At 32.0% G+C, this 21,541-nt stretch overlaps 1 protein-coding gene across 3 annotated transcripts in view; it reads left to right on the forward strand.

The window, feature by feature from the left end:
• Nucleotides 1-21,541, forward strand: part of LOC130893893 (uncharacterized) — a 32,185-nt gene that overhangs the window by 6,647 nt on the left and 3,997 nt on the right. For all 3 annotated transcript variants that reach the window (XM_057800333.1, XM_057800334.1, XM_057800332.1), the window contains 8 exons: nucleotides 10,102-10,225; nucleotides 10,481-10,831; nucleotides 11,303-11,584; nucleotides 11,782-12,057; nucleotides 15,977-16,273; nucleotides 17,388-18,648; nucleotides 18,730-18,908; nucleotides 19,481-19,799. In XM_057800333.1, coding sequence (XP_057656316.1) covers nucleotides 10,150-10,225; nucleotides 10,481-10,831; nucleotides 11,303-11,584; nucleotides 11,782-12,057; nucleotides 15,977-16,273; nucleotides 17,388-18,648; nucleotides 18,730-18,908; nucleotides 19,481-19,799 — 3,041 coding nt within the window. In that variant the 5' untranslated portion in view covers nucleotides 10,102-10,149. The remainder of the gene's footprint in view (nucleotides 1-10,101; nucleotides 10,226-10,480; nucleotides 10,832-11,302; nucleotides 11,585-11,781; nucleotides 12,058-15,976; nucleotides 16,274-17,387; nucleotides 18,649-18,729; nucleotides 18,909-19,480; nucleotides 19,800-21,541) is intronic.

Consider the following 21,541-nt stretch of genomic DNA (forward strand, 5'->3'; position numbering starts at 1 on the left):
TGTAGAATTGTAGTAGGATCGGTGGAAGTTTTCCATCACGTGACTAATACATCAGCACCAACATTCATCTGAATCAAATAAAAAATTTTGTGTACTTAGTAAAAATAATCGTTTTGACTAATATTCCAAAGATGGGACTTTTTCGAATTGTTTGTATTTTATTTATATGGTTAACATCAAAATATTTGGTAAAACTCTTTTGATAAAAATATTAATATCTATATAGGGTGAAAGTATCAAAATCCAAATTTAATATTAGCCATGCTAATTAGCCATTATTGGATATAAGTAGGTACATATTTATGTGGTATACAAAATTAACATAATATTTAGTCTATCATCTCGATGTCTTCTTAACTGAATCAAAATCACACTTATTAAACTGATTTATTTTAGAAGCGTTAGTAGATTCACACTCGAGTAACGCTGATAACAGGATATTTGACTAAGACTGGAAGATTTCCATTAAACTCAACATTGTTGGATATGACTATGATTTAGAGGAATACAGTAAATTGGCATGTTGTAATAATATTTTTTTTGAACCAGGGTGAGAAAAAATAATCATGGTAACTTCCTAGTTTACGTACACTCTTAACATTATTGTCCTGCTAAGAACTTAATTTGTTTCTTTTGGCATTTATCCTTGTTTCATCTACAAATATAACTTGCCTTGAAAATACACTATCACGATTTTCTCTATATTTTCACTCTTGCTCCTTAGCTAGCCATATTTGTTCGTTCTATTGAAGTCTGTTGTCTTTTTTTTATATTTAAATCCAAAATTTTTCAATAAGAGCGGTAAAAAGGTACTTCCAATAGAAAAAATTTCCTTATTCTTCAGCTCATTTTCACAGTAACATGTTTCCCTAAAAAATACAAAGTTTAAAACTACCTAATCTGTATACTGAGATTTTCATTAAATTACCAGCTTTCTAAGAATTTCAGACACCACACTATAGGCAACTGGTGAAAATCACACTGTATAGATAATACATTAACCAAGATGTGTAATCCTAATTTTTCTTAAGTTTATTTAAAGGGCAAGCTGACTAATCTAATGGTTAAGAACATGAGACGGACTTCGTTCATAGATGTTATGCGGGGTGGCCCATTAGTGTGTGGAAGTGCAATAAGATAAATATACAAATACAATTCTTATTTGTATTTGCTTACCATCGAATTTAACGTGAAATTCTGTTGGAGCGAAAAATATGAGGATTTGACAAAAATCGGTGCACTAAAAATGCTGTCTAGTAAACGTTATTAGTGAAAAGTAACTAAACTTGTTTGGAAAGTACGAAGGTAAAGGATGGCTAAAATGTCTGAACAGAGTAGAAGTTTCATTTGAGGTTCGGGGTGTTTTTTAGATTAGCATTAATTCAGGAGATTCCAATTAGCAAAAACTTCATTTTTTTAAATGGAACATCCAGTATATTATTTTACCATCTTATAAGACTATATTATCCCTTCAAATTGTGTCTGGTAACGTACACTCTAAAATTGTCTGTTTTTAAGAAAATTGCATCTTTAGTTTATGAATTAAAAATATTCACCTTTTTAACAAGTAAACACTGAATGTGACGTTTAAAATACTTCTAGTTTTTGTGACGAAATCAAACCAGTAATTTTATATCTTTAAAAACTGTAATAAAATAAACAGGGTACAAAACTCAGCATTTATAGTGCAGCAATTTTCGTCAAATCTTCGCTCAAACATGGCTACGTCACAATTTATGGGATAAGAAAAGACAGGGCTGGATACAGAATTTCACGATTCGATGATTCACAAATATACAGGGTGTCATATTTTAAAAAACTTCACTTCATGTTGTCACGCTTAGACCTAACCTACCCTATAAACCTCAAAATATTTTAGAAATGTGTTTCTGCGCAGATATAACAACTTTTATTTAAACATTTTTTTTGTTTATTTTATCTTAAGTAAGTGCGACTAAATGGCGTTGGGAAATTTTTATTATTTTCCTTCGATTTTTCGGAACATATCGTTTTTCTGATATTTTCAGCGCAGTTGCCACTCTCTGAAATATATACTCGTAATATAAATAGAGATGTCCTTAAATAGGTGTTAACTGATAAGAGAGGTTGAAAAGGTCCTTCGTTTAAGAATTGAACGAAATCATAAATACTATTTACCACTAACATTAGCATCATAATTTTCCACTCTTACTCAATTTTAGGTATTCTAAAATATCGAAAGCTTATTCTATTCGACGATTCGGATTGAAATTGATAATAGGTACAACGTTTTTCAACGAATACATTTTACGTAGCCGTATTACGTTTTTGGGATAGTTGCAGCTATCATGAAAAAATTCATAATTGTAATCGAATTGTGGCAGTACAAAGCAATTAAAGTTTCTGTAAATAATATGAATTTTAGAAAACAGAGCATGGGAACAAGTCCAAAGACGCAAGTTAAGTGAAAAGGTGTTTCGTTTACAACAAATATTATGGAAGGTAAAATGAGGATGGGTGGGAGGCGAAAAAAACGTGGTATCAAGAAGAAACGTGTAATTCGATCAACTAAAAAAGGCTGTTTCTTGCTAACGCTCCTTGTAGCTTTACGAGCAATTGACACAGGTGCCGCGTCTATAACTTCACTTATCAATAAAGCAAAATCTGATCGTGCAAGTCTTGAAGAAGGAAAACGTCATGATCAGGGTATGGAGATGAAGGGCAAAGGGTTGCTTGAAAAAAAAGGAATCATATTTGAGACCGTACAAAAGATACAGTATGAAATCAAAAAACTCAAGATGCCCAATCGGACATTCACTGACAAATTTTGCGAAATTATGTTGAATTATTGAAAATTCCACATTTTTAGAAAGTAAATTATCTACTTCGACAGTTATGACAATTTACCCCCGCGAACTGATTGATTAATTATTTCAGGAGTAGCGGGAATGTACAGATATTTTACAATTATGATAGAATCCAAAACACTTTTTATAAATACGGAAATAGGTCTCACTAATTACAGTACATTCAGTTCTATTTCAAATATCGACAAAACGAACAATTTCTTTATGTGGGGGGTACTAGGAGAACAATTTTTCCTTTATAATATACCAATTGGCTCATAAATACTTCAAAAGTGTCACCTCATTTCAATCAGACAACCACAGGTGTAATGTTTCTTCGGGCTAACTAACAATGGTTGACCATATTCTTTGTATTTAAACATTAAAAGTACTTTGAAATAAACTATCTATTAAACAATAAAATAATTAGTTAAACGACCATACTCGACGAATGCCATAATATTAAAGACCTCGATTCTGTTTACAGACCGTTTTTAAATACTAAAATCATATTGTACAAAAGACTATAAATAATTACATGTACGGTCGCTAGAGTCACATCGATATAAAATAAATTACGTAAGTACGTTAATGGAACTTCAACTATACTGTGGGTCCCCATTAGGATCGTGTACCATAAATCATAATGAAGTCAATAATCCTTTAGTTGAGTAGCTGAATCTATGATTCTTCACAGTCACATTAATATAAGAAAAAGAAATTTGGTAATCCGAGACGATAAATTAATGGAGGATAAAATAAGGAATTCTTTGTATCACCCGACCAAAAGATTAATAAATCTTTATGGTCCCCATCAGGAGGAGAGTCAATTTACACAAAAGAAGTTGTGTCTCTGTCTGTGTTACATTCGTGCAATGTTTTTAAATTTGAATAATTTTAAATAGAAAATTATTATGTCAAAACAAACAAAATTCTATGTTTGGTTTCTCCGAAGATACTCTTCAACCAAACGTGAGACATGTTTCAGACCGACTGGTTATTATGTATTATATTGGTACTTGTAGTGTAAAATTAAATAAAAGTCTTGAAAGAACTAATTTTAACAATAAATGAACGTTCAATGCAAAAATTCGCTTGAAACACATTAAACAAAGCTCACCTCAAATTCAACTTTTAGTACGGTCCGTTATTCACGTTACGGCAATTATATCGTTGTTTCTTTTTACGATTACTACCCTCAATTCATTGAAACTGTTACGTATGTCTTGTAGTTGATAGAAGAAGATGCAGAAAATATGTGTTTGATAAATCGTAGATTGAGTCACGTGATGGAAGACTACCACAGATTCGACTCGATATAGAAAACAATTCATCCCGTGTAAATAAAAACATGAGCTGATTTCGACACGGTAGTATTGACTAGTGAAAACAGTTTTATATAGTAAAATAGTTTTAATCGTATTAAGATATTCTAATGACACAAAATAAACCAAACGTCTAAAATTTCATATATAAATGACACAAATCGACCTTGTAATCATAACAACTATTGATTAAAAACTTATTTACATTCACTTTTTTTGATTCTCATTCCACTCGGTATGGGTAATGAGTCATTGGAAGATTCGCTTGGTTTCACCACCCGTAACCGATGAACAGATAGTTGAGTTGATAAAATAGTATGTTTTAGAGCACTTATATCCGGTTAATTGTCAAATAATTTTAGGGATTCGGAATGTTAAAAAAAAACAATAATAGTTACAACCGATATTTTTATTTATTTATATTCTTCATTCAAGTTGTAGCTAGTGGTCTTTAAAAGTACCTAAACTAACCTAAATTTTAATTGGATGCATTTACATACATACATACCAGGTGGGCAACTAAGAACGGCGGCTGGTCATATCTCAAGAACGGATTATATTATAGCTTCAGGAAAAAGAAGAGTGGTTTCGAGAAACACGTATAAATTACTTGATAGTTTATATACGACAATCGAATTCTTCAACAAATTCTGTGCATTTTTCGTTCAAAAGTATTTCTTTAAATAAATGGTGGGGGAGTGTGGAAAGATTATTATAAAAAATGCATCCAAGTTCGGTTGAAAGAGCTTTCGCCCAGCAATACAAAATATATGGAAGGGGTTGTTTCATATATTTTAGATATTGTGATTTCTCTTGACAAAGTTATAGAGAAGCATAAAGTAGATTTTTTAAAAGTATTTTTTTCTCTTAGGCTCTTAGGCTGATTCACCCAAACGAAAGTTGAATCATTATTCTGGATAGAATTTTCTTATATTGACCTACCTGGGGTAATTTAAATTGTTCTCATAATAATCTTATTATTGCCGCTAAATCGGTCGTTATTTGAATATAAAGGTAATATTACTAATAATGAGAACAAATCATTAAATAACCCATAGGTGTTCAAAATGTCGTCCATCATTTTCTATACATAAAATCAGTCAGTGACGGGTGGATAGGAGAGCAATATCAATTTCTTCCATTGAAACTTCATATTCAAAATCATTCATAAAATCCTAACCTAATCTAATCTATGAAAATTCAGTATCATTCCTAACGACTTACCGAACCTGTACTTAAATTTAACGTATATCAATTTCATTAAACGATTTGAATATCAAACAGAATAAATAAAAATTTATGTTAGATTTTGAATTTCATCACTTGTCACTGACGGGTGGATAGGACAGCAAATCAGTTTATGCCACTGAAACTTCATATTATTTTTCGTATTCTTTCAATCTTGTCGTGGGTCTATTGGTGGAAACGAGTAAACTTTTATTCGACCACACAAGTAAAAATCTAACCTCCCTTTCTAAACATCCTTTGTATGGATGTCATTCATTAGATCATGAATCTGAAGTTTTAACAACTGAAAATTAGCTAAGAAATAAGCTTGCTTTATAAACTATATATATTGCTTAAAATGATTGATGAAGAAACTTATTTTAGTAGTTTTAGTGTAATCTTTGCATATACTTTAGTTTTGAAGGAACAAATTGTATAAAAAATTCAACGTCATCAGTAATTACCTAACCTATAAACATTCAAAATCATTCATAAAATCCTAACCTAATCTAATCTATGAAAATTCAGTATCATTCCTAACGACTTGATCGAACATGTCCTTAAATTTGAAGATTTCAAAACAATACAATTTTCGATACTTTTGTACAATGTACATGTTTTTACATTGTGTACATCCACCATATTTCAATCCCTAATTATGAATATATAAGTATTTTTCGGTGTTTGTATCAAAATGAAGATTTCTACTTTTCACCTCTGAAATAATTTCGAAAATCAATATTTTGAAAATGTATTCTTCCATTTTTCGAATGAGAAAACAACAACTTTCCTGGCTAATGCCTCGACGAATACTGTGCTTGATATAAATCGACCTTTTTGTCGATATTAACATCCACAATTTCTCGTAATTGCAAGGAGAGGTTGTAAATACTGACTAGTTTTGACGTTATTACGTCTCATCAGAGGAGTTTAACACCCGTCGATCTGGCTTGAGACCCGAACTGAAGACAACGTCAAAGAGCATTGCATTTGGTACATGTAGTTAAGCATTTCCCAGCAAATGCTACATGGCAGTATCCTCATATATAACTGAGAACCATTGGTCATGTAGAAATCTAGCGTAGTCGCCGATAATATAGATTTCGATGGTAAATGTATAAAAATAGAGATCTCTTCTTTTCGCCTCTGAAATAATTTCGAAATTCAATATTCAATGGTTCTTGTTATTCTTGGCCTACCAGAATTTATATTTCTGGGTCTCTCATTCCCTTTTTTCGACAACGTCGTTCAATGGCTCTATAATTATGGGCACTGAGCTATTGGAGGCGTTAGTATGAAACAAACACCAGTTTGAGTCCCAGAACCGCAATACATGATCATCAAATTGTTGTTTGTTTCATACTAACTGAATTTTTTTGGAACGTTACCAGAAACGAAAAACAAAAAATTCACATAATGCTCACTAATTAATAATAATAAACAATAACTTTATCATCACTTTAAACCAGCATTGGGAAACTTTTTACCGAAAAAACTTCAAATATTTTTCAGTTTTCTATCTATTCTAGACCTAACCTGTTTTTGAAACACCCTGTAGATTAAATGATGATTTTTGAATTGGATGAATTTAATGATTATAAGCTTGGAAATGTATTACATAAATTGGTACGTCTTTGCAGCAAACTCTTCATTGAACTATAAATCCAAATTCAAATTGATGTCAATTTGATGATATATCCTGCGATACACATGGTTTGATTTTCTCTTATGATGGAAAGAACACTTCCCGAAAACTTTGATTTATAGTTCAATGAAGAGTTCTCATCATCCAAAATTTGCTGAAATCCCCAATATATTGGTTTCTTGTTTTAACTAATCAGCAAAGTCTAAATCATCTAGATTTTAGAAATCTACTGATTTAAAATTGAAACTAATAAAAATAGAAACTTAAACTGTAAAAAATACAGACCCGAGCAGAACACAACACAACGCTCAAATATAACAAATCAATTGTAAATAACAATAATATGGAGAAAAAGTCGAGAGAAAATGACAGCAAGAAACGTGTAGCAAGCGATTTTTATTCAGAAAATGGAGGGGTAAATAAAGAAGAGAAGAAGTCCAAAAACTAGTAACTAAAGAAAAGAACATTGATAATGGCTAAAGGTAAAAACAAGAAAAACAAATGGAAGGATGTAAGGAGAATGGGAAAGGGAAAATATACGCTGTTTTATGGCGTGGAAGATAGAGAGGAAAAGAACGGTATCCGTTTTATGATCAGCAAAAGCTAAGTAAAAAAAATAGTATAGTAAACATAAAATAATTAATATTTACGCACCAACAGAAGAAGCAAAAGACGAAGATAAAGATGAATTCTATAAAAACCTGGTTGAGGTATGCGAGGACGTCACAAGAAATGAAACATTATTAATTATCGGAGATATGAATGCAAAAATAGGAAAAGAAGACTACTTAAGCAGTGTGGCAAGAAAACCCACCCTACACGAAACAACTAACTATAATGGAGGGCAAATATGTAGTTTAGCCAAGAAACTCAACATGTATATAAGAAAGAACATACAAGTACGTGGATGATATCACAAACTACCAAGGGAAACCAAATAGATCAAGTCTGAATATCAAAAAGAAGATCAAAGATGTTAGATCATACACAGGAACAGATGTTGAGGCTGATCATAATTTAGTAATTATCAAAATGTAATTTAGAATGGTAAATATAGTGATCAAGACGAAAAAAAGCAGAAAATGGAATGTGCAGAAACTGAAAACGAGTGAGGACGAATATAGAAAAGCAACTACAAAAGAGCAAAGAAAAAGATACTATTGATGGTATAAAAGATATGAGAGAAAATAATTAATGTAGAAAAATAAGAAACGAGAGTACAAAGAGAATAAAATGTCTGCATAAAAGTAATGTAAAATTGTAGATACATTATAGAAAACAAACTACAACAAATATTAATTAAAAAGGAGTCAGTATTTCAAAAAATTATTAACGGAAGAAGACAGTGATTACGAAGAAGATGATATAAGTGAGAATGGTACAATACTAAGAAATGAAGGAAAACCGACGGAAGTGAAATGTTTGATATACTCAACAAACTGAAAAACAATAAAAAAGGTAAACCAGATGAAAAATTGAATGAACTATTAAAATATGCGGGAAATAACTTAAGGTACGAAATAATCAATATCATAGAAAGAGTATGGGAAACAGAAACAATGCCAAGAGAGTGGTCTACTGGATCTAACCAATAATGGAGGGAGGAAATCCCAACATACGAGTATGTAGCAAATATAGAGGTATTAGTTTCCTTAATACAGTATACAAAATATTAGTGGGACCAGAAATAGGGGAATAACAAATAGATTTTAGACAAGGAAAATCGACAGTAAATGCCAAGTGATCGGAAAAAGCTATGAGCACAACATTAGTATGCAAATGCTATTCATAGATTTCAAACAAGCATTCGACAATCTGAAAAGGAGGATAATTATAAAGGTCATAGAAAAACTACAAATATCTCAAAATGATGGTAATAATGACTATGCTAGGGTAATGGTAATAACAAAAAACGGAACATCTGAGGAATTTGAAATAAATGATGGGGTAAGGCGGGATGATAGACTCTCAGCGGAATTGTTTAACATTGCAGTTGAAGGCATAATATGGGAATGTTAGATCAATGGAAGTATCATCAATAAATCAATACAAGTAATAGCATATGCTGATGATTTAACCCTTTTAGCAAGGAACCGAAAGAGTCTTGAAGACACATTAGAAAAATTTTATAAGAAGAGCAGAAAAAAGAAGATTGAAAATAAATCAGAGAAAGACGAAACATATGGAAATTGATAGAAATAAGAAAGTTCACAAAAAAGAGACAGTAAATATAAATGATTTCATCCTCAGAGTAGTCGATACCTTTAACTACTCAGGGACAATGATGAGCAGCGAAAAGGACACAAAGAATATATAGGACATAGGGCATATAATAAGTACAAAATTAGTACAATAAGTACAAATCAAAAAACAACTAAGGATTTATGAGATAAGAATAATTAGGAAAATTCATGGACCAGTGAAAGTTGGAAATAATGAGTGTAGAAGACTTACGAACTATGAAATTAAGAATATATTAGAAAATGAGGATATAGTAAGTACAATTAAGGCAAAAAAAATACAATGGTACACATTAAAACAATGGAAGACTGCAAGGTACAAGGAAAATTGCAAAATGGAGATACCTAAAAATAGAGGAGAAGATCAGATTGTACAAGATATGCAAAATCTATGAGTACGTGACTGGAGCAATCAGATGCAGGACAAAAAGAAATGAAGAACAATAGTCGATGTTTCAAAAACATATGATAAGCTGTAATTAAGTAGTGATGAAATATTTCTGACCACCCACAAAAATACATGGTCAAAAGAGCGGCTACAATTTTAAATAGACTGTATAGCGAATGGCATTGTATATATATATATATATATATGAGATTTTTTGAGAAAAAGTATCAAACCCACTTTCATAATATTTGCCTTAAGTATTGAACTTCAACATTTTTATGAATACTCGTAATTAAATTACAGTAAATCTAAATAATTAGTTTCCAGTAAACAATTATTAGTTAGATAATCGCTAGTCGATTAGAATATATTTTTCAAAACATATGCGAATCATCGCAGTGTTATTAGCATCTGTAGAAATAAGCAAATAAATTTATCATTGAATTTTTAGAAGTGAAGTATGTCCAGATAGTTTACAATAAAATTCGAGAAGTTCAAAATGAAAAAGTATCCATACATTCCCAGCATGGTACAAGCTATCACGGTCTTAACGGTATTGAAGATGATGACTAAAGGTAAGCATTTTCTGCGCTGTGAATAAATAAACTACATATGGACTAAATTTTCGTCACTTCCACATTTATTTTCAACGCGAAATTTCAACTGGTTGTTGATAAAAAAACTTATATACTGTTGTCAGGCAAGCCACAGTATCAGAATAAAAAACAAAAACAAAAATTGATTTGCCTTCTGTTTGATTTAATTATAAAAATTCAAATATAAAAAAATATAATGAATTTACTATATTCTAAGAAACTAATTTAATATAGCTCAAACATCGTGTGGCTCTGGTTCGATGAACGGCAAAATAATGTACGAGCGACTGCCAAACATCCAACTCCAAGGCTTTGACGACGACATAGTAAGAGATACAGCTCCTCCGTTCATGGTTTTAGAAAAATGTCAAGACTTGTGCTTGCGCGATCGAACTCAAATCAATGTTGTTCGTGCTTGTTCATCTTTCGATTTTCAACCAGGAAGTCGAATAGCAACTTACAACAGTGGTACTGAATACGAAGAAAGTACTTGTTACTTAACATCGGAATCAGCCAGACCAGAAGGTATAGGAAGTCTAATGCTAGTGCCGAATAGTGTCCACTTTACTGAAGTTTGTATAACATGTAAGTACCAATTACATTTATGACAGAACTTCTGCAATAATCATTCTTTATAACAAAATATTTGGCCAGTTTCTCTTGGTGTTTGTTGTAAATTTTGTGCGTGTTAGGTATTGTTATGTCGACGAGAAGGACTGACTTGACTCTTCTATCAACCACCATGATGCTTGTCTGTTATTCGTCACTTATCTATCTGTATATAATCTATATGTTTCGTGATGATTTATCTAGATTTTAGGTTTCTTTTCATAGGAAATCAATTAAAATAACAGGAAAAATTTGACGTTTCCATCTACTTCGGTCTATATCAAAATATTTTTCAAAATTGAAAAGAAGTAACAATATGAAAGGGCAATATGTATCATTCTGCGATATTATTAATATTATATGTAATGCAAAGTTTTTCAATCTAAAACTGGCATTTAAATTATATTCAGGAAACATAAACACCAACATTAACTTCTCATTTTGTAGCGAATAGACCCGAACGAGAATGTCCCAATAGAAGATATATTTTCGAGAGACACCCAAGAAAGAAATTGAAACTTCCTTCTCCCGATATGAAAGAAGTATCTGCTTCCAATAGAACGGATTGTGAAGATAAGTGTCTCAATGAATTTAGTTTTGTTTGCCGATCTGCAACGTACGATGCCAACTTAAGAAGCTGTTCATTAAGCAGATATACTAGGAGAACGCATCCAGAATTATTAGTGGACGATCCCGAGTCCGATTATTTGGAAAATACGTGCTTGAATGGTAATAATTCGTTCATAAATTACATTTTCATAATACAAGCTTTTACATTATAAGCAAATTTCCTCAATTTGGCAAGTGGTTAAGATTGGTTATTTTAGGTCTGTGAAAACTGAACTTGTTTATGTGGAATATGAATTGTATTATATGACTTAACATATTCGTTTTATATCCTGTTCTACTGAACACGTAAATTTTAGCTGAAAGAAGATGCGACGGTTTAGCAGTATTCATCAAAGAAGAAAATAAAAGATTAGGCGGTCCATTTGAGGTAGAAATGTTCACGAATCTCACTCTAGACGATTGCCAAGGTATGTGTGTACGGGCAGAAAAATATTTATGCCGGTCTATAGAATACGACGAAATGACTAAACAATGTACGCTCTCTGAAGAAGATTCCATTTCTCAAAAAGATGATATAGGAGTTGCTAGCAGCCCGTCACATCATTTTTACGATTTTGCTTGCTTGGACAGTCGTAAGTTTTCAATTAGTCAATATTTCATATAAATGTTTACTTATTATATCATTATAGTTGCGCTCATAATGAAAGCACAAGTTTTTAGGATTGAATCTTGTTTCAATTATTGACAATTCGCCGTATTTTGTTATGAATCGAATTTCTAAGGTTTTCAATGAATAAAGAATATTTTCAGATCACAAATGTGGCCACCATAAACTTTTAAAGCGATTTTGTAATCTGCAATCTGTATATGTACCAAAAAATATGAATTGTAATTTCTGGAACCGGTGATGATATTCTCATTAGAGATTGTAACTAACATTTCCAATGTATACTGCTGTCGGTTGGCGTTTTCCGAGACTCTTTTTATCAAATTTTTCCTACATATACGACGACGAGTTAAAACTATCTGTATATGGCAAAAGTAAAATCATGAATCATTAACTAAAATATTTTCAAAGATGGCCAGCTTCCGGTAAAACCTGAAGTAGACTGTATATTGTTATTTCAAATGAATCACCCTGTATATTAATACATTTTTGAAATCTAAATAAAATTTAAGTATACTTTTTTTCAACAACTTTTTTTCGTAAAATGCATACTTTTTGAGTAATTAATTATTTTGCAAAAAATTTCACCGTTGCAGACCCTTATAAATTAATTTTTCGAGGATACCCTTAAAGATATGAAAATGGTTTCTATTCGGTTGCTTTTAGTAAGGTCAGACGTATTAGAATCTATAATAAAAAATTTTTCATTTTATACAGAATGTCTATAAACAGTGTTCAAAGTTTAACTTCATAAATATCAAATATCTTTATTTTTTAAATAGAGCCACCCGGTTTTCTCTATTTTAATGCATTCAAGGGTTAAAAAATAAGGCAAATTCATGTATACTTTCCTATACCTAAACCTTACCGTTATCCATATATTATATGTTTTCTGTAAATTTTTACAGAAGCAGGTGTGATCTAAATTTTATTTTGACCCGTTGATACAAGTACTAAGAAATAAAAAAGTATTTTTCTTTATCTTGTCAAGGTCCGCAAACTCTACTCGTTGAATAAAATCGGTTGGTTCTAAATTTTGACATAAATTGTAAGTATAGGGATGCATTTTATGTTTTCGTAAAATACGGTGAATGGACGATTTGCTTACCCCATGATCTCGTTCGGCAACACGTATTGATGCTTCTGGATAAGCAATGAAATAAGCAACAACATTAATTTCGGCATTATTATTATCAATAACTGGTTGAATTCTATTAACTTTTGCTCCAAATGAACCGTATAGCTTCAAATTGTTGAGGATTCTTTTAACAGTATGCGAGTTTGGTCGTGGTCTATCGGGATATTTTGCAGCAAATCAAGTACATGTTCTTGTAACAACTTTGTCACATTCACCATGTGTTGAAAGCAAATTTACATAATCTTCGTTATTATTATTTTTTTACAGACCTTGATAAGATGGAGAAAAATACTTTTTTATTTCTTAGTGCTTGTATCAACGGGTTAAAATAAAATTTACACCACACCTGCATCTCTAAAAATTTACACAAAACATTTAATATCTGGATAACGGTAAGGTTTAGGTATAGGAAAGTATACATGAATTTGCCTTATTTTTTTACCCCTGAATGCATTAAAAGAGAAAGAACCGGGTGGTTCTATTTGGAAAAATACATTTGATATTTATGAAGTTATACTTTGAACACATTTTATACACACCCTGTATGGAATGAAAAATATTTTAACATAGATTCAAATACGTCTGACTTTGCTAAAAGCAACCAAAAAACCATTTTCATATCTTTAAGGGTATCCTCGTAAAAAAATAATTTATAAGGGTTTGCACGGTTAAATTTTTTAAAAAAAATTAGTAACTCAAAAAGTATGCATTTTTTAAAAAAAGTTTTTTCACAAAAGTACACTAAAATTTTATGTAGATTTCAAAAATGTATTAATATACAGGGTGTTCTATTTAAAATAACAAAGTAAAAGTCGACTTCCGGAAGTCGGCCATTTTTAAAAATATTTTAGTTAAAAAGATCGTATTCGAAAACCCAAACGTAAAAATTTTCATGATTTCATTATAAGTATTTTGCCATATACAAATAGTTTTAATTCGTCGTGGGACAAATAGTAAATTTTCTGCTCCAATGTTCCTCATTTAATATATTATTAATTTATTATGACGTACAGTTCTCCTTTGTCTCTACCAAAACAATTCTTACATCTATTTCAATACTTTCAAAATCGTCGACTAAGCTGAAGTTGAATACATTTTTCATAACTTAAATTTAGCATCCATGATGATTATCACAATGACTGGAGTACGTTGCACAAGCTATATTGTTTCAAATATCTGCCTATAATAAAAGGTGTATAGTTCTTCCAATATCAATTGCAGATTGTAAAAACCAGTTCGAAACCCTCGCCGACAATTTTGTTTGATCTACCATAGGCGTAGATACACAATTTTATAAATTTATTATTTTTATAAATACTTTTATAAATATGTATATCTTATGCGAGAAAGTATTCGTTAAAATGCAATCAAATCATTATAAATTGGACTGCATTATACGCCGTTATTGAGACAGATGCACTCAATTGTAGTTCTATTTGGAACTTTGAAAAAAATCATCATTATAACTTGCTACAACTGAATCTTAAATTATAAAACGTAAATAGACGAGTAAAATGTACCTGCTTGTAAGGACGTTTGGTTTAAACAAGGTACCAGACGTGAACTGAGCCCTTTTTTTGTACCCCATTCGTTTTTTTTTCTAGAAAACGAAATTCCAAAGCAAAAACCATAAAGGAAAATAAATTCTTTGCTAATAAAGCAAAAGAAAAAAATCCAAAGCAACTTTATATGGTTTATACACCACATACTCATCTTCTTCTCTGATAACGTGTTCAATCCAGTTTTTCCAAAGCTCTTGGTAGTCTGCTGCTAAAACTTTCATTACAAGCTCTACAACTTCTTTACTCAGTTCTGGACACTGATTACATTTTCGTAATTCTGATTTTACGTTTGCTCATATTAACTCTATAGGGTTAAATATGTAATAGTAAGGAGGTAGTCTGAGACGAGTATGACCATTCTGACTACCATGATTAATTATAAAGATACTTTGATTTTGAAATGTTTTTTCTTCTTTAGTTCTATTTTCAAATAATTTATTTTCCTCTATGTTTTTGCTTTGAAATTTCGTTTGGCGTAAAAAAAGGGCTCATTTCACGTCTGATATCCTGTTTAAACCAAACGCCCTTACAGGTGGGTACATTTTACTCGTCTATTCACGTTTTGTAATTTAATATTCAGTTGTAGCAAGTGAATGAAATATAATAATGTTGTTTTTTTTTAAGTTCCAAGTAGGACAATTAAGTGCATCTGTCTAAATAACAGCGTATAATGCCGTCCAATTTATAATGATTTGATTACCTTTTTACGAATACTTTCTCGCATAAAATATAAATATTGTTGAAAGTATTTATAACAATTAGAAATAGATATAATAGATCAAACAAAATTGTCGCCAAGTGTTTAGAACCGGTTTTTATAATCTGCAATTTATATTGGCAGAACTATACATATTTCGATAAACCTACTCCACATATTTTCTAGTACATATTTTTTGAATATTACAAATGAAGTTCAATATTTTTTGAATGGAATAATTTGTGATATGCACAAGATGATTCAAAATAAAGCAAAACAAACTTTTGTAACATTGCTGGAAGAATTGATACCATATCAAGAATCCTTAGGTTTAGAATTGAAGTTAGATTTTACATATGTACGAAAGGGAAAAAATGCACAGATTAGATATTCTTGTTATTCTTATCAATTGAAATAATTCAGACCATTATTAACGTTTACCTAATATTAACCATAATTTAATTAGATCATGACGATGATGTTTCAGCCAGAGGATCTGAGTACCCAGATAATTCGGTAACCTCTCATCTCTTCAGCGGCAAGAAACCTGATACGGCTTTCCAACGATATCGTAATAGTCGTCTAGGTGGAGAACACCAATCGGAAATATCTGGAAGATCCCTGAGTGAATGTTTGGACGAATGTCTGAGACAACCAAGTTTCCAATGTAGATCAGCGGAATATAGTGAACGATATCGTACTTGTAGATTAACTCGATATAATCAAAGAGATGGAATGAGAATAATATATGACGCTGATTACGACTATTACGAAAATTTGATGCGTACGTATTCAATCTAGTACTATAACGTTAAGTCCTTTAATATTGACAACCAATAAGTAAGCGATATTAAATTTTATTCTCACTTTACTAAGTGCAGACACATAAGTACTCAATTCACTTTTTAGCGACAAGATTTTAAATGGGTTGTAGTTTTGTTAATTTGTTAATGTCATTTAAATGTTTAAGAAGATTCTGAGTATTACAATTTCTGTCAAGTATTTGCCCCACAAGTGATCTTTTGCTGATTGACTGCGACCAGAGTTTTCCTTCCGGTTTCACATCGCGTAGATACGATTTTGATGTTTGCCATTAATTTTTCCAGAGTTATTGCACTTTTGATTTAGGTAGTGGTTTTATATCGTTGTACACTACTGTTTGCACTTCACTCACGGTTTCACTAATCACTAATTTCGAGATTTGTGGTCAGCTTCAAAGTATTTAACAGAATTATTCGAGGGATTTGGGAGCTGCTTTGTATGTTCCCTGGTTATGGATACATCTGTCTATGCAAAGTAAAATTGTGGAAACTAATGAAGTCTAGAGTCAAAGTCTTCCATAGATAGGGTATTGGGAGTTTCCGATGTTTTTAAATTTGCACTTTGAAGTCTCGGTGGGAGGGTATTTTTATAGATATGTCGTGATGCTTCTATTGCTATTCTTATTGCTGTGTTGAGACTGGTTTCCACTTGGTTTATGGTAGTTTTTCTTGACAGTTGCATATACTATAGAGCCGTAGTCTATCTTTGTATGAATAAGTGCTGCATATTTGTGCATTAGACAGTTAGAGTCAGATCACCGGACTATTGTCATAAGGTTTATTCTGTTACGGCATGATTCGTCAATTTGATTGGATACTGGTCTTTTGTTTACGAATAAGAGATAGTACTCCATGAAATTGAAGATGAGATAGTTGAATAGCTTATTGAAAAATCGCTTATCGAACAGTGCTTGTGTGAATATTAGCTCTTGTAGGTCTACCGTCGATTAGAATATTCAGATTATATGCATTTAGGATATTTTCCATTATTTTGCCTTTCGCTTTAAAACCTCTCGATATTTGAGTAGCATTCATATTTCATTTCGTTAATTTCTAATAAAAGTATCAATTTTTCAGTTGGAGGTGATAATGACGGTAGTCAACGACCAGGAGATAATACAAATAGTATCTATCGACCAGGAGAAGATAGGTATTCAGGTGGTGATCGCTATAGGCCAGGAAGACCTGGATCAGGTGGTAGTAGCGGTGATAGATATCCTCCAAAATATCCGAACAGATTCCCTCCAACTATTGAAGGCCACGATGATCGATATCCCGAAAGACTACCATTGCCACCTAATCGTTATCCAGACTACGATGATAGGTATCCTGATGATCGTTACCCTGACAGAAGTAGTTCCAGGTATCCAGTAGGATCTCACAGACGCCCATATAGCCGACCTCATTACCCACCATCTTCGAGTAGCAAGTATTATCCTACTGGATATCAATATGATGATAGATACGAAGATAGGTATGGGGATAGATATGGTAATCGATATGTGGATACATATGGTAAACGACCTGGTGGTGGAGATAGATATGATTATCGTTACAGGAATAAATATGATGAACGATATGGTGGAGGGAAGTACGGTGATTATTATGGTAGCAGACATAGAGAAAGGTATGGGGACAGATATGATGAAATACCTAGAGGTGATCTTTATGGAAGCAAAGACACCTACAATGGTTACAGATATGGGGATAGATATGGTGGTGTTGGAGACAAATATGGTAATGATGATTTTGGTAGTCGATATGGCGGCACAAGATATGGTACACAATACTATAATAGATACGATGATAAATATGGTGGTAGCGATAAATATAATAATAAATATGATGATAGATATGGAGATAGATACGATTACTATGGTGATGATAAAAACGGTGGTAGTAAATGGTTTTTCAGACCAGATAGAAGACCAAGTGGACGTCCTGTAGATCCGGTGAGACCTTACGATTCCGGAAGACCATACACTTCAGGAAGACCGCATGATTCATTAAGACCTTATGATTCATCAAGACCTTATGATTCATCAAGACCTTATGATTCAGGAAGACCCTACAATGGAGATAGAAGAAGACCTATTTCTCCCGGACCAGATGGACCAATATATGAAAATTATGGATCCAATGGCGGTCAAGGAAATATGGGAAATAGGCCTTTTAATGTAAGATGTGAAGAAGGGGATGATAATTTTAGACAAATGGGTTATCGTCAAAGAATGCGAAAAGAGTACGTCAAAAGAGTCCTTTTTGCTCCATCTTTGAGGGAATGCGAAAGGGAATGTATAGAATCAAGAGAATTCAATTGCCGTTCTTTTAACTACAGGTAAATTCTCTATATATCGGCATTGTAAGAAGCTCATTGCGATTTGTTTATTCATATTTGTTTGATTTTTTATCTTTACAGAGACTCTCAATCCAGTGGTTCTAGTACTTATGATACAAACAGAGACAATAGGGATAATTGCGAGTTAAGTGACAGAGATACTAGAGACTTAGAAATTGAGAATCCGCAGTACTTTGACGCTAAAGGAAGTTACGATTTCTATGAAAGAACTATCGGAAATGAAGGAGATTGTTTAGATGGTAAAATAATTTGTCGTAATTAAATAATAAGTGATCTTGTATTTATGAATAAATTATTTTGCACATTCCTATTACTATGTTGTTACTTACCTCTTACTTGTCCATTTCCATAACCTTTCTTTTCTATTATCCCGAACCAAGAAAATTGTTTCTTTCTTCGCTTCACAATTGTTTTTCTCCAAAAATTATTCTTGTTAGGAGTTCTTACGTAAATGTTACCTCCAAAAGTCAATTTGCATGATATAACTAGCAACTAGCAAAAGTTTTTAAAGATCCCATTTTGAGTGTTTAGATTTCAGTATAGATTTTTTATTATATCTGTTATGTCTCAGTCGATAACTCAAAGTGTAAAAAAAGTGAGTATGATACTCTTAATGGTGACAAATATTAGTTAATATTAGTTAATTGTGCAGTATAAGCGTCTTTTAATCGACAGTAAGAAATCGTCAGCATGGAGTATCATAAATTAACAAATTAAATTCTGTTTTCTTATCTTCCTTCATTTTATTTCGTCTGCTTTAAGCACAACCATGGTTCTTTACTTTAACTCAATATACTTTATTATCATTCAGTGAGCCAAATCTGCAACGAGGATGGAATGGAATTTACATTAAGAACACCGGAGGGTTTCTACGGTAGAATATATACCTATGGTTTCTACGATAGATGCTTCTTCCGTGGTAATGGAGGCACACTGAATGTATTACGAATTAGCGGAGCTCAAGGTTATCCTGAATGTGGGACGCAGAGATATGGTGATACACTGACCAACATCGTTGTAGTCCAATTCAGTGATTTCGTTCAAACGGGGAAAGATAAAAGGTTCAATCTAACATGTCTATTTAGAGGTCCAGGGGAAGCTGTTGTATCGTCAGGTTTCATTGGGGCTGGGTGAGATTTTATTCTTATTATTATGTTTAAATTCAATTTTCAAAATGTTTCTCAATATCTAGTCGACAGTTATTTACTGAATACACAAAAAAATCCAAACCAACCAAATGTAACTGAATAAATTACTGAAATGAGTATGAGTGAATTGTGATCCCTAATAAAAATTAATTATGCTGTCTGCAACAAAGGTTCCTGTTGCAAAAATTTGAATCAAGTTTACACAAATTCAAAAAAAATCTCTGCTCTGTCTTTATCGACGATAAAAAAGACAGTGGTGAGTTCATGTAGCATATCAGCGATGGCCTTAAGGCTCTTACCGAATCTGCCTACTTAGGAATACAGAATCGGCACCTTTCTGATGTGGTGCTTTTTCTCTACTACAAGTTCTAATTGATTCCAGCAATATCGCATACAATTTCGACAAAAGTATAAAATCGGAGTCTGCCAAAATGCACTGGAAATAGATTTGTTTCAGACAGTGACTGTGAACATCATCTTTATCTAAATTGCTCAAAGTGTGTATGTTCCAGCCACTCTAATAAAATGTGATATACTCATATTCACGATGAAAGAGATTAGTAGTTGTTAAATATATTTTTATAATTAACTAGATAACGACGTATATAGACGTAAGGGTAAAATGAAAATATATAAATCGAAATAAGTATAACCACCACCATTTTCAGTACATCAACATTATTCATCCTGTTTTCATTCCAGAATTATTTATAGCTCTTCCAATATCAATTGCAGATTATAAAAACCCTTGTCAACAATTTTGTTTGATCTACCATATGCGTAGATACCTCATTAAAGTATTCGTTAAAAGTCAATCGAATCATTATAAATTGGAGGACGGCATTGTACGCCGTTATTTATACAACTGCAGTTGATTGTAGTCCTACTTGGAACTTGGAAAAAAATCATTATTATGCCTCGTTAACTTGCTACAACTTGATATTGATAATGATATTAAATTATAAAACGGAAATAGACGAGTAGAATGTACCTGCCTGTAAGAGCGTTTGGTTTAAACAGGGTACCAGATGTGAACTGTGCCCTTTTTGTACCCCATTCTTTTTTTTTCAGGAAAACGAAATTTCAAAGCAAAAAACTTAAAGGAAAATAATACTCATCTTCTTCTCTGATAACATGCTCAACACAGTTTTTCCAAAGCTCTTAGTAGTCTGCTACTAAAACTTTCGTTACGAGTTCTACAACTTCTTTACTCAGTTCTGGAGACTGATTACATTTTCGTAATTCTGATTTTACGTTTGCCCATATTGACTCTATAGGGTTAAATATGCAATAGTAAGAAGGTAGTCTGAAAAGAGTATGACCCTGTTCTTTGCACAGCTTGTCAATATGATAAACATTCTCTAACTTTAGACCTTTGTTAACAGTAATCAATTCTTTATTTGTGGGGCCTTTTTTACGATCGCTGACAGGAATGGGAATATTTTTTTTTTTTCAGATATAAATGCTAAAATTCAAGCTTTGTTACTATTACTATTTGGTATCTTAGGAGTTGCCGCAAGTGGTAGTATGCGTTGTCCATAACGATTACTGACTGTTAGGTAAAAGCTGTGGTCGAGACTGTATCAAACCACGTTTCATCTAAATAAAATATGTATCTATTGGAACTTCGGTAGTCTTTTATCTGACGCAAATAATCTTGTCGCCATCGAACGATCCCGGACGATTCGGTTATTGCCATCCGTTTATTCAGATTTTTATGTTCA

The sequence above is a fragment of the Diorhabda carinulata genome, chromosome 5 (genome assembly GCF_026250575.1).
Source record: "Diorhabda carinulata isolate Delta chromosome 5, icDioCari1.1, whole genome shotgun sequence".
Lineage (NCBI taxonomy): Eukaryota > Metazoa > Arthropoda > Insecta > Coleoptera > Chrysomelidae > Diorhabda > Diorhabda carinulata.